Source organism: Nansenia antarctica, assembly GCF_963989245.1.
Source record: "Nansenia antarctica genome assembly, chromosome: 17".
In the NCBI taxonomy this organism is placed as follows: domain Eukaryota; kingdom Metazoa; phylum Chordata; class Actinopteri; order Argentiniformes; family Microstomatidae; genus Nansenia; species Nansenia antarctica.
Genome location: NC_137687.1, coordinates 1,791,302 through 1,808,079, shown reverse-complemented (window position 1 = coordinate 1,808,079; position 16,778 = coordinate 1,791,302). Strand labels below are relative to the sequence as shown.

Sequence of the window (16,778 nt, the reverse complement as noted above, 5' to 3'; positions counted from 1 at the left end):
GTTATCTTTCTCTTTCAAACCTGGCCGTAGACCAGGGATAGAGGGCTTTCATGAAAACATCTGCTAAATATGTTGTGTACCAGACACAAAATGAACACCTCAGTGCAGGTGACAACTTGACAACAAGTCATTCTTTGTGACATTCTGATGATGTCACAATGCAACTGTTCTATGCAACCCTGCTGCCAGTCATTCTCACACATCTATAGAGTGAGAGAAGCAGTCGTAGAGTCATCCTACAGCTCTGAGGCATAGCTGGTGCTGACCGAGACTGGGCTTACCCATCAAGGCCTTGTCCCTGTGAAGAGCAAGAGAGAGGTAACAAGGATGGCGGATACGCAGAACCCCCTTTCACTCTCTACCGGGAAGTAGGAGGAGCCCGTTAGGAGAGATGACAGTCATAAGACACGATATGTTTTTAGGGGGAGAGAGCACGTGGTGGAAGGAATTCAGCAACGTCACCATGGCAGCCACTATGCTCCCCATGCAGAGGCTTGGTGAGATCAGCCCCCTGGTTCTGCTGGAGTTCCACCAGGCGGCAGAGGCCGGCACCGTGGACTGGCTGCTGGGTAAGATCCTGGCACCGGAGTCCTTCGGAGGAGCTGACCTGCTGGGCAGAGTGATCAGCCAGACCAGGGCTGGAGGGGTCATAGTAGTGGTGGGGGCCACCCCCGAGAGGCTGCTGCTCGAGGCTGACCAGGACCTGCTGTTCAGACGTAGGCCATGCTGGTGTCGGGGGGGAACCAGGGGGGAACCGCCCCGGACGGTGGGGAACCCGGGGGGGCTGCGGAGCTCCACGGAGGGCCTCTGTGGGATGCTGTCCTCCGCGGACTGTGTGACCCTGGTGCAGAGCATCCTGGGCAGGCTGAGGGTGGGGGAGTGGGAGGAGGTCCACGTGTTCGAGAGGGTTCCCCTCCTCCCAGGGGAGGCCGTCATGGCCAACCTGTTCCACTATGGGGTCATCCAGGACACCTACCCCCTCCATGACACATCTCTGCTCCAGAGCCTTCAGAGCAGCTGGACGACCAACTGGTTCGGCCTCAAACCATTCAGCCAATCACAGCATCGGGAGCAGCTGGAGAACAAGAAGGAGTATTTCGGCGAAGCGGTGGCCCTCTACTTCGGGCTGGAGGGCGTGCTGGTCCGCACCCTCCTCCTGAAGTCGACCGTCTCTCTGTTTCTGTGTTACTACCCCCTGGGACCGGGCTGGGGCCTGGTCCTCTGCAGCCTCTCCAGCATGGTGTGGTCAGGGCTCTTCCTGCAGGGCTGGAGGCAGAGGAGGAGGAGTCTAGAGAAGGACTGGGGCACGGTGGGGACCCACCAGACACACAGCCAGTCATCAGCAACATGTATGTACTCAAATATTCCCACAATTTAAAAAAAACGACCCTCAGGGCTATGATTGACACGTGGTCCTCGTTGGTAGACCATTGCACTAATAACGCTCGATTCCCGCTGGGACTGGGAATGTAAAAAAATAAATAAATAATGCACTGAATTAAATGCTGCTTTGGATAAAAGCGTCAGCTAAATGGCATATATTATTATTATACATGCATATAATGACCGGAAAATGCTGGAAAGCAAAGTACAGGACAGAAGACCCTGGCGCACTGTTGTCGACGGCCTATGCTCCTCCAAAAGGAGCGACAGGCGTAAGTATAGTATATAATGACCTTGACTATTTAGCACCCTTGTTGTTTTTAATGTTTGTTTGTTCTGTGGTTGAAATTCAAATTCAAATTAGAGAGGTATAATTTCTGTGGAAACTGTGAAGTGTTCTTGCCCCTAAACCCATATCGGGGTATTTAAGCCAAGAAGTATAAATGCTATCCCTTGATATTGAATGTGTAAGTTAAAAGCTTACCATGTGGCTCAAACCACCATCCAAGTTGCCCATCCCTATCTTAGATCTTAGACACTAATTAGACACAAATTCCACACGAATGTACACATTTTGTGGACAATTAAGTGTTTATATTAAATTATTTTCTATTCTATTGTACTCTATCAGCAGCAGCAGCATCGGCACCCAGGATGGCGGACACAGAAACACTTCAGCCCCAGCTTAATGCCCTCTCCTTCGGGCAGATGAGCTGGAGGAGACTCCAACACTCCCTGTTCTTACTGACCTGCACCCTCGTCCCCTCCTCCGCTTTGATCCTCACCTACCTCCACCTGGATGCCTGGCTGGTCACAGAGAGAGAGAAACACACCACGACCATCTCACACCACCTCCTCTGCTACCTCCCTGAGATCGCTCTCACGGTGGCCATGGCTGGGATGGACTGCCTGGCCTACCAGCTGTCCCATAGTCTCAGCCTACATCCAGAGCAGCCAGTTCAGCCCTGTCCACCTCCACCTCCACCTCCACAGCAGCAGCACCATCTCATCACGAGATGCCATGCCACCATGAGATCCATCTTACAACCCCTAGTCCACTTCCTCCACATCCTCATCCTCATCCCTGTGGAGGTTTTCACAGCTGCCATGGGAGGGATGGTGACCCTGGCTTTCCCACTGTCCCACAGCCCTGAGCCTGGGCAGAGAGGCCATCCGCCAGCCCCACCATCACACCACCGCCACCACCACGACCACGACTACGACTACCACCACCAGCAGCAACAACACCTGCTCCCTGAGCTCATCCTCTCCTGCCTCTTCAACCACTTCGCCGTCCACTTCTACAGGGCTCTGGTCCTGGGTGACCTCCCCGCGCTGCGTTTCCACCTGGCCGTGCAGCTGGCCACCCACCTGGGCCTCAAGCTGCTCTCTGCCAGCCTGCTGCCACACCTGAGGAGGAGGAGGAGGAGGAGAGCGCCCTCCGGGGGCCGCGGCCACCCGGAAGAGCAGCCTCCCGTGCTGAGGCAGATCCAGGAGGAGAGTGCCAGGCCGGCCTACGACTCCCACACATGGAGCTACATGGAGCTGGTCGTCTCCTACTGCCACATCATGCTCTTCTCCGGGATCTTTCCACAGTGTACCCTCTGGTGTCTGCTGACCATGCTGCTCAAATCTCGCGTCGCCACTCGGCACCTGTGCTCCGCCGTGAGGCGCCCGTTCCCTCGGCCGTCCCCCGGGTGGGTCCGTCTGTGGGAGCGGGTCTTCGGGGTCCTGGAGGTCCTGTGTGTCCTGATCAGCCCCGTCCTGCTCTGGTCCACCTCCCCAGAGATAAGTTTCCTGTTCCTGGGCTTCACTCAGTGGGACGTCCTCAAGGTGTTCTACCTGCTGCAGTTGCCGCTGTTGGGAGTGACGGGGGCGCTGTCCTCCCTGCTGCTCCACCTGACACGGTCCTGTGGCAGACAGGCAGCGGAACAGCCAGAGCAGCGCCACCCCCGCCTTTACAGGCTCCACAGACAACAACGCACACAGGAACTCACACAGCGGCCGCACGCTCGGACAATGTAGACATCTTCACAGGGGTGTTATTATGGCACTGAAATAAAGTGAGACGTGAGGAGTGAGAATTTGATAAAGGTGTGTTTGTGTGTCTCTATGTCTAGATGCATTTGTGCATGCATGTATATTAGTAGGGAATTTGTTGTAGTAGTTGATTTGTATCCACTGCATCTCTTTTTCAACATTAGCGAACCATTCCTTTCACTTTCGAACCTGTATCACTTATCAAGCAACTTCCTCATCTATAACCAGGTTGATTATGATGCTATCTTGTTCTGTGGTCAGTCATGACATCTATGCAATGTGGTCTGTGACCGGGCACTGCCAGCCTTCAGTGGTATAGCCAGGGGTGCACATAACTAGATAGATGCATTCAGATAGCAAAGCTGCCTGTTTTTCTATAGTTCTGTTCAGATATCAAATGTTCGACAAATTTGAAGAAAGTCTCTTGCGGCCAACATAAGGAGCATAGGTTTAACATCACGCTGTGAGCAGGGTTCGAACCTGCGCGGGGAAACCCCATTGGATTTCGAGTCCAACGCCTTAACCACTCGGCCATCACAGCTACCCCTGTAAACATTGTCATTACTTACACCAGATAGATACATTAAGATAGCAAAACTGCCTGTTTTTCCATAGTTCTGTTCAGATATCACGTGTTCGACAAATTTGAAGAAAGTCTCTTGCGGCCAACATAAGGAGCATAGGTTTAACATCACTCTGTGAGCAGGGTTCGAACCTGCGCGGGGAAACCCCATTGGATTTCAAGTCCAACGCCTTAACCACTCGGCCATCACAGCTACCCCTGTAAACTTTTTCATTACTTCCACATTTTTAAGTTACTTCTTCACATGTGAATCAAGGACCCCAATTGAAATAAGCCAGTGGCTTTCTTGGGTTTTTATCCTTTTAGTTGACCTTGTATGTAATATGTACTTTCATGTACCTACTTCTGCAAACATTCTAATAAAGTTTTCAATCAATCAATCAAAACTGTGTACTCACTGCCGCAGGGTTTTGAAAGGAAATCTCAAAAGCATTTGAAAGCACATTTGAGTTTACACCATTATGTCACCCATCCTCCAACTGACATTCTCAATATCCAGTTTCCAGAGATGGGTCCAGTCCATCTACATAAAGACACAAACTTTTGTCTGTGCGCTGTGAGCAGGAATCGAACCTGCGCGGGGAAACCCCATTGGATTTCGAGTCCAACGCCTTAACCTCTCGGCCATCACAGCTGTAGAGTCTGTTTGCCTATTGAGGAATACTGGTTTAGAGACTTCAGAATAATATTTCTCACAGAGGCAATTCACGAAGATGTTTCTTCCATTTGACAAATACATTCAGATAGCGAACGTGCCTGTTTTTCCATAGTTCTGTTCAGATTTCTAATGTTTGACAAATTTGAAGAAAGTCGGTTTAACATCACGCTGTGAGCAGGGTTCGAACCTGCGCGGGGAAACCCCATTGGATTTCGAGTCCAACGCCTTAACCACTCGGCCATCACAGCTACCCCTGTAAACATTGTCATTACTTACACATTTTTAAGTTACTTCTTCACATATGAAAAAACCATTCAAGGTCTTACTTCTTCACATGTGAAAAGACTGTGTACTCACCGGCAGAGGGCTTTGGAAGGAAATCTCAAAGGTATTTGAAAGTACATTTGAGTTTACACAATTACGGCACCCATCCGACAACTGACGCTCTTTCTAAATATCCGGTTTCCCTTGATAGGTCCAGTACGTCTACATAAAGACACGATCTTTTTTCTCTGCGCTGTGAGCAGGATTCGAACCTGCGCGTGGAAACCCCATTGGATTTCAAGTCCAACGCCTTAACCTCTCGGCCATCACAGCTGTAGAGTCTTATAACCTGCAGAGTTTGCCTATTGAGGAATACTGATTTAGAGACTTCGGAATATTTTTTCTCACAAACGCAATTCACGAAGATGTTTCTTCCATTTGACAAATACATTCAGATAGCGAACGTGCCTGTTTTTCCATAGTTCTGTTCAGATTTCTAATGTTTGACAAATTTGAAGAAAGTCGGTTTAACATCACGCTGTGAGCAGGGTTCGAACCTGCGCGGGGAAACCCCATTGGATTTCAAGTCCAACGCCTTAACCACTCGGCCATCACAGCTACCCCTGTAAACTTTTTCATTACTTACACATTTTTAAGTTACTTCTTCACATGTGAAAAGACTGTGTACTCACCGGCGCAGGGTTTTGAAAGGAAATCTCAAAAGCATTTGAAAGCACATTTGAGTTTACACCATTATGTCACCCATCCTCCAACTGACTTTCTCAATATCCAGTTTCCAGAGATGGGCAGGGGAGGCTGGTTCATTAGGGGCAATTGGACAATGCCCCACCAAAGGGAGAAGAGAGAGATTTTTTTTCTATGACTTCTAGACAGTGTTGCTTCTGAATATCATAGTCCAATCAGCTAGTGTTCTGTGGAGTATATCATAGTCCAATCAGCTAGTGTTCTGTGGAGTATGTTCCAATCAGCTTCAAGTCCCGCCCCTTTCAGGGCAACTTTCAGTCTACTCGAAATTGCACTAGGCTGTTCTCGTAGACTTGCATGTAAAATCTATTTTGGTAACTTCAGGCCATTCGGTCATTTGTCTATGGGGTTTTGGGACATGCACAAAGAATCGTACGTGCTTACGTCATGTCATACGGCCGGCGTCACGTTCGTTCACCTGCTTCACCATGGCTAGTAATGTTCTGAACAACTCGGTTGAATCTTTAAAAGAAACACCGTTCAGCCGTCGTAGCAACCAGGAGAAATTAACAGTAAAGGAATTAGGACCACCCAGACCAAATTTAATTATAAAGCAAGTTTATAAGGCAGGGAAAATTGGAAAATCGTATAACCGAGGATTTACGAGGGGTTGGTATGAGAAGAAAACATGGCTAGCGGGATGTGAAGTAACAAATGCGTTGTTCTGCTTTCCACTACCGGACTTTGTAAACAAATTGAACAAATGGATTAGAAGGAGGCATCTTTTGTTCCCAACTTGATATTGCAACTGGACCTATTACCGAAGTCAAACTTGTGTAAGTAAGTGAATCATCTGTCCTTCAGTCATGATAGGAAAACCAAATCGATGCTGGGAGAAGGAATGGCAGACTGTATTCTGATTGTATCTTCTATGCTCTTTGTATGTTTCTATGCTCTTTGTATGTGTCTTGGTGTAGGAGAAACGTAGGACCACGTTGGAAACAAGTGTTTCGGTACACGTTGACGTGTAGAAACTGTAGAGAGAAAATTGTAGACATTGTAGAGAAAACTGGGGGGGTAGAGGTGATGAAGAGGTCTGTACAGGGGGGGGTAGAGGTGATGAAGAGGTCTGTACAGGGGGGTAGAGGTGATGAAGAGGTCTGTACAGGGGGGGTAGAGGTGATGAAGAGGTCTGTACAGGGGGGTAGAGGTGATGAAGAGGTCTGTACAGGGGGGTAGAGGGGATGAAGAGGTCTGTACAGAGGGGTAGAGGGGATGAAGAGGTCTGTACAGGGGGGTAGAGGGGATGAAGAGGTCTGTACAGGTGGGTAGAGGGTATGAAGAGGTCTGTACAGGGGGGTAGAGGGGATGAAGAGGTCTGTACAGGGGGGTAGAGGGGATGGAGAGGTCTGTAGAGGAGGGTAGAGGGGATGGAGAGGTCTGTAGAGGAGGGTAGAGGGGATGGAGAGGTCTGTACAGGGGGGTAGAGGGGATGAAGAGGTCTGTAGAGGAGGGTAGAGGGGATGAAGAGGTCTGTAGAGGAGGGTAGAGGGGATGAAGAGGTCTGTACAGGGGGTAGAGGGGATGGAGAGGTCTGTACAGGGGGTAGAGGGGATGGAGAGGTCTGTACAGGGGGGTAGAGGGGATGGAGAGGTCTGTACAGGGGGTAGAGGGGATGGAGAGGTCTGTACAGGGGGTAGAGGGGATGAAGAGGTCTGTACAGGGGGGTAGAGGGGATGGAGAGGTCTGTAGAGGTGGGTAGAGGGGATGGAGAGGTCTGTAGAGGAGGGTAGAGGGGATGGAGAGGTCTGTACAGGGGGGGTAGAGGGGATGAAGAGGTCTGTACAGGGGGGTAGAGGGGATGAAGAGGTCTGTACAGGGGGGTAGAGGGGATGGCGAGGTCTGTACAGGGGGGTAGAGCTATTCTCATGCTAAAATTGACTGTAAATCCAGATTTTAAAGTTGATATTATTCCCCCATAACCTGTGCCCCACCCAAACATTTTAGCACCAGCCGCCACTGGAGATGGGTCCAGTCCATCTACATAAAGACACAAACTTTTGTCTGTGCGCTGTGAGCAGGAATCGAACCTGCGCGGGGAAACCCCATTGGATTTCGAGTCCAACGCCTTAACCTCTCGGCCATCACAGCTACCCCTGTAAACGTTTTCATTACTTACACATTTTTAAGTTACTTCTTCACATGTGAAAGGACTGTGTACTCACCGGCGCAGGGTTTTGAAAGGAAATCTCAAAAGCATTTGAAAGCACATTTGAGTTTACACCATTATGTCACCCATCCTCCAACTGACTTTCTCAATATCCAGTTTCCAGAGATGGGTCCAGTCCATCTACATAAAGACACAAACTTTTGTCTGTGCGCTGTGAGCAGGAATCAAACCTGCGCGGGGAAACCCCATTGGATTTACAAGTCCAACGCCTTAACCACTCAGCCATCACAGCTGTAGAGTCTGTTTGCTTATTGAGGAATACTGGTTTAGAGACTTCAGAATAATATTTCTCACAGAGGCAATTCACGAAGATGTTTCTTCCATTTGACAAATACATTCAGATAGCAAACCTGCCTGTTTTTCCATAATTCTGTTCAGATTTCTAATGTTTGACAAATTTGAAGAAAGTCGGTTTAACATCACGCTGTGAGCAGGGTTCGAACCTGCGCGGGAAAACCCCATTGGATTTCGAGTCCAACGCCTTAACCACTCGGCCATCACAGCTACCCCTGTAAAGTTTTTCATTACTTACACATTTTTAAGTTACTTCTTCACATGTGAAAAGACTGTGTACTCACCGGCGCAGGGTTTTGAAAGGAAATCTCAAAAGCATTTGAAAGCACATTTGAGTTTACACCATTATGTCACCCATCCTCCAACTGACTTTCTCAATATCCAGTTTCCAGAGATGGGTCCAGTCCATCTACATAAAGACACAAACTTTTGTCTGTGCGCTGTGAGCAGGAATCGAACCTGCGCGGGGAAACCCCATTGGATTTCGAGTCCAACGCCTTAACCTCTCGGCCATCACAGCTGTAGAGTCTGTTTGCTTATTGAGGAATACTGGTTTAGAGACTTCAGAATAATATTTCTCACAGAGGCAATTCACGAAGATGTTTCTTCCATTTGACAAATACATTCAGATAGCAAACCTGCCTGTTTTTCCATAGTTCTGTTCAGATTTCTAATGTTTGACAAATTTGAAGAAAGTCGGTTTAACATCACGCTGTGAGCAGGGTTCGAACCTGCGCGGGGAAACCCCATTGGATTTCAAGTCCAACGCCTTAACCACTCGGCCATCACAGCTACCCCTGTAAAGTCTTTCATTACTTACACATTTTTAAGTTACTTCTTCACATGTGAAAAGACTGTGTACTCACCGGCGCAGGGTTTTGAAAGGAAATCTCAAAAGCATTTGAAAGCACATTTGAGTTTACACCATTATGTCACCCATCTGATCACCTTAATGTGTATCGTTATACAAGTATTCCCTCTCACTGTCTCACGACCACTTACGCTATATTAACGTCATTATCCACCAGTGATCACATACAACACAAATGATTATGCTCATCCTGAGACATCTACTGCCCCCCCCAGCACTGCGTCTCCTGAAGACACCTGCTTTTCCCCTCTACTGTGTCCCCTAAAAACGTCTATTTGCCCCCTTGTCCTGTTTCTCTGTTTCTCCAGTGTAAAAAAATAAAAAATATAAAGGTTTAGAAGAAGGTTTTTCAATGGCCCCTGGCCTGAGCTGGATTACTCTTCCTGCTACGACTGGTGGATTGATGGTTCACCTGCTTAGTCAAATGTATGGATAGGTGAAAGGGGGCGTGTCTCTAGAGTGTCAGTGACATTCACGTTTGCCTGTTCAGAAACACAAAGTGTACAAAAGACAACTGAGACCATGACCAGATCTGTTAAAAAAACACTTTACTTAGAAATTTGTTAAGATTATTTTTTTCCCCCCCACATAAAGTTATTTCTCGTCCCAGGGGGGGGGGGGAGAATAGTGATAGCCACGACGCTCGACATTCACCAGATCTATAAAGCTTACATCACACTGAACGAACACAACCCCCATCGTCATCCTTGGATACCTGTGTTATTATTGTATAAGCCTGGTGACGTGCAGTTGCCCCTAGACACGGTAACTATGTTCTCCACATACACGTTGCTAAGCAACAGAAACGACAGCATCCCAATACTACAAACAACCTTGCCCGTACTAGGAAGATGTTTTTTTTAATTCAGCATAATTTCAACTTTGACACTTAACACCTATCCAACCAGAATAGAACTGGAACATTCCTTGGGACACCCCCAAGGCAAGGCATATAACAACAGGCTAAAACGTGGCACCTCCAGGGGACACTTGGCAATGGTGGCCAGAGAAGCTGTGGAGGAGAGATAGATTACTACAGATACGCTTGTTCTGCTTCCACAGTGAAGATGTGGTGGGTCTTCCAGTGACACATGACACTTTGAAACGTAGACTCAGTGACAGGTTGTTAAGAGGGGAAGTCGAATAACATGTCTGATATGTTCCAACTTCACCCAAGGAAGATCATATGAATCTACTTTTTAAAAAGGGCAGAAAATGAAGGATGTAAACATACTTCACATTCAACAAAAATACATTTTGTAAAATGTGAGTGTACTGAGTAGTTAAGGGTGTTGTTGGCTAAAGAAAGACACTGTGGACGTAACTATCACTAACAACAATAATACTTCCTCATCTTAACAAACACACACACACACACACAAAGATTTATGAATATTAAGCCTGCCATTGGAAAACAGGATGTTTTCTTGAAATCTTCCTCAATATCTTAGAATAAATAAGCCTTTCCCAGCTAGGAGATGAATGATTGTGGCTATCTCAGGCACTGTTGGAACATATAGGGGCGTGCCTTCTATGCACTCTGAAACAGTTTAGTAAAGTTATAATTAAGAAAACTCTCAAGTCAAGCGGTTTCACTAAAGATGTTTGCATCCTCTATGCCACCAGTGTTAAAAAGATACCGTATATATGTGAAAGACAAGGTCGGTTAGGAATGCTCCATGATCAAACCGTAAAGCTGAGATTCACTTCTCCACATCACACCATTGTTACACTACATACGCATGGGCACCGTAAAAATGTACACAAAATATACACCTCAATGTCCTGTCCCCCGTCCCTCCCCCCCGCTCAAATCAAAGTCAGTACACAAAGCTTACAAAGGCTACATCAAGGCCAAATTTTTGAAAGTAAAATGTTAAAAAGGCAATAAATACAAAAATCAAAAAAAGTTTTTTTAAAAACAAGCTCCGTCGTCAAAAAAAAAGAAAAAGAATAGTCTTTCGCGGAATACAAGTATTCCCTCTCGCTGTCTCACGACCACTTATGCTATATTAACGTCATTATCCACCAGTGTTTTATGTCGTGCTGGTTGCCTTCTGGCTTCTTGTGTTGATTTTTCCTGTTTTGGTGAGCCGAAGACAATTTTCCACCTTGGTGGACAATAAAATTATATTCAATAAAATTAAATTCAATGATCATATCCACAGAGGTCGTCTTTCTGCTGATATAGATGAAAGGGGGCGTCTCTAGAGTGACAGTGACATTCACGTCAAGGTACAAGACAAAAGGACAAAAGACAATGGAGACCATGACCAGATCTGTTCAAAAAAACACTTTTCAACTACTAACCCTTTCTGAACAGGCACACGTGAATGTCACGGTCACTCTAGAGATGTTCCCTTTCCTCTACGTCAGCAGAAAGACAACCTCTGTGGACGTGATCACTGAATGAAGTCAAAAGACACAAAGTCGCCGCGTCACTCCTTGTGCTGTCCTCTAGCAAAGTGGCAGGCGAAGTCGTACTTGCTCCTGCACCGGTAGCCGCAGATGTTGCACTGGAACGGGTTCTCGTAGCCGTGGCAACCCATGTGGATGGTGTACAGGATGTTGTCGGGGAAGTAGATGTCGCAGTGCTCGCAGTGGTGCAGCAGCTGGGGGTCCTGGTGCAGCGACGAGGCCCCCAGCCCCCCCCCGCCCGGGGCCGCCGGCGTGCTGGGCTGGCTGTTGGTCACGCTGTTGGGCGTGCTGGTGCGCCCGCTGTGCTCGCTGCAGGGCCCGCCCCCCCCACCGGGCCCCCCGGGACTGCAGCTACCGTGGTGGAGGGGAGGAGGAGGAGGGGCTCTGTGGGGGTCCAGGGGGGGGGTGAGGGGGGAGGAGGAGGAGGCGTGGGCGTGGGCCCCCCCCGGGTGAGGCTGAGGATGGATGAGGAAGGGCTTCTCGTCCACGCAGGACTCGGCCCCGGGCGACATGGGGGGGGGCGGCGGGGGGGGGGCCTGGGTCTGGGCCTCGCAGGGGGGCAGGCTGGCCAGCTGGCCGGCCAGGGTGGACAGCTGGTTGAGGGGGTTGTCCATGACCAGGTTGTGGTGGAGGTCCACGTCATCGTCGTCTCCTCCTCCCGCGTCCTGGTACGACGATGACCCCCCCGCCCCCGCCCCCTGGCGCAGGTGGGGCAGCTCGTGGGAGTAGTCGTCGTTCACGTGCTCGGCCTTGGTGTGCACCACCATGGAGGGCGGGCTGAAGTTGATGAGCAGGCGGCGGCCGTAGCCCAGCGAGCCCGCCTTCTTCTGCAGGACGCTGAGCATCTTCTTGTGCGACGACGACGACAGCGAGGAGCCCCGCGCGCCCTTCATGGGGAGGAGCTTGTGCCGCCGGCGGCGGTGGTGCGACAGGTTGCTGCGGTCGCTGCAGCGGAAGGAGCACAGCTCGCACTTGTAGGGCTTCTCGCCCGTGTGCGAGCGCATGTGCGCCTCCAGGTGGCGCTCGTAGGCCGAGGCGAAGGGGCACAGGTGACAGCGGTGGGGCTTCTCCCCTGGTGAAGAGAGACAAGAAACAAACATGGATGTCTTTGTTGTTGTTGTTGTTAACAGTTTGTTTTGTCTGTGTGAAATGCCCAAAAGTCTCCGATATGACATGGGGGGGGGGGGGGGGGGCTGCGTTCGTAAATTCGCTCTGGAAATCCCGATCAGCACGTTTGTCCAATCAAATGACCACGGTTCCCTTTATGAGGTTGAAACCCCGGGCCAGTGTGCTCTCTCTCTCTCTCTCTCTCTCTCTCTCTCTCTCTCTCTCTCTCTCTCTCTCTCTCTCTCTCTCTCTCTCTCTCTCTCTCTCTCTCTCTCTCTCTCTGTCTCTGTCTCTGTCTCTGTCTCTGTCTCTGTCTCTCTCTCTCTCTGTGTCTCTCTCTCTCTCTCTCTCTCTCTCTCCCTCTCTCTCTCTCTCTCTCTCTCTCTCTGTCTCTCCAGGGCGGATTTACGAACGCAGCCGTCGGGGAGAGCGTTACCCTCGGCAGCTTGGAGCTCACCTGTGTGAATGCGGATGTGCTCAATCAGCCGTGCCGTGCCTCTTGTTGCGTAATTACAGTAACGGCACTTCAATTTACCATCATACGTCCTCTCAAAGCCGTCCACCAGCATCCCCGAGCCGTCCTCCAGAGACATGTCCGCCGCGGGGTGGTGGTCCAACCCATTCTGGCTGCAGTCTGCACACACACAGGGTACGTTTACATTACGTTAATTAATTTAATTAATTAATTAATTTTGCCATTTACAGACGCTTTTATCCAAAGCGACTTACAATTACGAATTACAGGGACATTCCCCCTGGAGTAACTGAGGGCTAAGTGCCTTACCCAAGGGCACACTAGTAGTGGTGTGGCTTCAGGCGGGATTTGAACTCACAACCTTCCGATCACAAGTCCAACTCACTATCCACTAGACCACCACTACCCCCGCTACACGTTAACACAAGTAGCTAGGTCAGGGTATATATACAGGAATCTTGAGGTTAATTTGAAAGTGACAGTTGGATCTAAGTGACAGTTGGATCTAAGTGACAGTTGACACTAGAACAGCCGTGTCCATGTTACCTACGGTACATTAATTGGTTAAATAAGGTATTCTGCATTCTGTTGACACTTGACTTGACAGACATTTTTTTTTTCTTCAGTTAGTTGTTGTCATAGCTACCTGCTGGCAGATCATCCACGTCTTTGACTCCGCTGACGGATCCTGAGATCATGTTCACATGTTGAGTCTGTTGGCTGAGGTACTCCTGGAAGTCTTTGACAAAGTCCAGTGTGTCAGGCTTGTCATCGCCCATTGGAAGACAGTGGCGGTTTCGGGCGGGGGGGTCCCACCTTGCGATTTACCAACTAGTCCCGACTGTAAGATTAGATAAGATTAGATTAGATTAGATTAGATTAGATTAGAATAGATTAGATTAGATTAGATTAGATTAGATTAGATTAGATTCGACTTGATTGTCATCGCATGTGTACTTGTACAACACAACGAAATGCAGATTCCAACACAGTAACCATCACAATAACAACATTAAAGGGACTTGTTAAGACTTGTAAAATGATCGAGCAGTTGTTAATTTCAGACACTCAAAAGTCAAATGTATATTGATCATAGTCAACATAGCATCATTATCATCATGTGATGTATACTGCATACTAGTATAATAATAATACTTGCTGGCTGGTCAATTCACTGACGTTAGGCAGCTGAACCTTTACTCCTACTTGGATGAATGAATGGTCTTTATTGTCATTGATATAGTACAGGTACCAAACAACGAAATTTGGGAGGGGGGGCTCCCCTGGTGCTAGGAAAAAAAAACTAAAAACAAGAAGGGAAAAGAGCTGGTTTACATAAATAAAGGCTATGTACACTATCCACTATCCACTATACTATACAAATAAAACACTGTGCTGTACTCTATGCTATGCTATACCTATTCTAACATGTCCTATCTCTGAACCTTATGTACCCGAGGGTTGTCATATTGCACATAGTGTTATTGCACATTCATTTAAAGTGTCGCAGTTTGCAGGTTTGAAATGTTCACAGTTGTGTTTCAGTGTTGCACTTGATTACAATCTAGTAGCTGCCATCAAATTGTTGGCATCAAAAACCTACTCACCTTCTCCAGATGTCAGTGAAGCACTAGCGAGCATCCATACTCCTGTAGCTGGGCTGTAATGAGACAGGCAGGCGATTTACAATCAGCTGCTGAAATCAGAGATGATTCTAAAATCAGTGATGATCTTCAGATGTTAAATCAGTGATGCTAGCTGCTAGCTGCTAGTGCTGTTGTTCCCATAGCGACTCGTTAGCCAGCTAGCAGAGGTGCTCTTGTTCGTCCCTTAAACACTTGGCTGGCTAAATTGTTCTTTGACAGGGTTTAGTTGGTTATCACCCGTGTTGTGGCTGTGTCACGTTCCCATGGAGATAGTTATGTTATCTTACAGTTATCTCTTGTCTCTATAAAACGCGACGCTGGCTGAATCACAACAATGAGAGCTGCAAATCTGTGGCAGCGTTCGTAAACACGCTCTGGAAATCTGGATCAGCACTCGTGGAATGCCTCTCGTCCAATCAAATCGCTTGGTCCCCTTTGTGACGTCGGACCCAGTGTGCGCTCTGGCGCTGTCAGAGCAAACTTTCGAACGCAGCCGCCTGTGTTCTCTGAGCTACGGCGGTGGGACTCCGCCCATCTACTTCCGGTCACTGTAAAGAGGGTGGAGTGTAGGATTTTTCTTTTTTTCTAAAATAAGAGTTCACCCGAGTTCAACTTTATTTTGTAAAATAGATGTCAAGGAACCACAAACATGCCAATTCTCTGAGTAGAGTGTTATCAGAGATTAATCAAAAATACAATTTAATAAATATGTATGTATGTACAGTCCATTTGATACAAATATAATAGGCATGTGTAAAATGACATGTAATCCTTCCAAGATGCATATTTTAACAGTCAAAAAAACGTTTTAAAAAAGTATACTTTCTATTGTAAAGGGAGTGTAGTGATTTCTTTTTCTAAAATAAGAGCACCCGAGTTCAACTTTATTTTGCATTTAAACATGTTAAAATAGGTGTCAAGGAACCACAAACATGCTAATTCTCTTAAGAAATGTATAGAAATTGCTGGCTGCCCTATTCACTGGAGTTAGACTTGTGAGGTGTATCATGGTTTTAGTAAATGGCCAACAGCATTTGCTATGACTATGATTATGCTTTAGATTCAAATTTACCTGATATGCATTCTAGAAGTGTTCCTGAGTAGAGTGTTATCAGAGATTAATCAAAAATAAAATGTAATAAATATTTTAAAATTGTAATATTATTTTTTAAATATAGATTCAAGATTCAAGATTCAAGAATGCTTTATTGTCTGTCACAGAGTGACAGCAATTCTCCTTTGACAGGCTTTGTGCAGTTCATGAATACGTTATCCACATTAAAAACACACATAGGTCACATACATACAATAAAAACAGACAGATATAACAGTGTTTATAAAATGTAGTTCACTAAGTGCCTATTTAAAAAGTCTAGTCATTTAAAAATAATAGTAAGAAAAACAGTATTATGATATAAATATAATATAGTATGTACAGTCCATGTTATACAAATATAATAGGCATGTGTAAAATGACATGTAATCCTTTCAATATGCACATTTTAATGCTCAAAAGTATACTTTCTATTGGGTATCTAACTCGCACTTTTATTTTGAAGACGCGTAAAACGGCGGAGGGCGAAACCGAAAGTCTTTCCTTGGCGCGTTCGTAGATTTGCTCTGAGAGCGCCGGGGCGCACACTGGGTTCAACGTCATAAAGAGACCAAGTAATTTGATTGGACGAGAGGCATTCCATGAGTGCTGATCAGATTTCAAGAGCGAATTGACGAGCGCAGTCTTGATGTTGCTATGTACGGAGATGCACTGCGGGAGTCAAAGTTATTACAGTGTACCCGCGAAACCCGTCCCGCCTTCAGATGCAATAACCGCGCGAAGAACTGTTCCCTTTATTTCCCTCTGTCCTTTATGCTCCTGCTTACACTTAAACGTAGCATACAAATGAGGTCGTTTATTAAATGCTACATTATCTATTCCAATATTAGTTCGCGTTTAATCTCTCTTCATTGTGAGATTAAACATTTTTACAACATGTTCTAAAATGTTACAATTTCCTTTCTAACACAATATAGGACTCCTGACAATAGACACATAAATTACATTACTTTAAATAGCTAGATTGACTCATTAATGTTTCATCACAAT

General features: G+C 47.1%; 2 protein-coding genes across 2 annotated transcripts; one reads left to right on the top strand and one right to left on the bottom strand.

Moving 5' to 3' along the window:
- Positions 1–463: 463 nt before the first annotated feature.
- Positions 464–3,408, top strand: LOC308172760 (anoctamin-10-like; the record flags this gene model as incomplete). Its single annotated transcript, XM_080547711.1, has 2 exons — positions 464–1,309; positions 2,092–3,408. 2 exons carry the CDS (start codon positions 464–466, stop codon positions 3,406–3,408), a joined length of 2,163 nt encoding a protein of 720 aa, XP_080403837.1.
- Positions 3,409–11,466: 8,058 nt separating this feature from the next.
- Positions 11,467–13,816, bottom strand: LOC308172313 (zinc finger protein Pegasus-like; the record flags this gene model as incomplete). The annotated part of the gene is made up of 3 exons (XM_080547217.1): positions 13,675–13,816; positions 13,011–13,187; positions 11,467–12,518 (listed from the first exon to the last, which is right to left on the bottom strand). Exons 1-3 carry the CDS (start codon positions 13,805–13,807, stop codon positions 11,467–11,469), a joined length of 1,362 nt encoding a protein of 453 aa, XP_080403343.1. The 5' UTR covers positions 13,808–13,816.
- Positions 13,817–16,778: the final 2,962 nt, after the last annotated feature.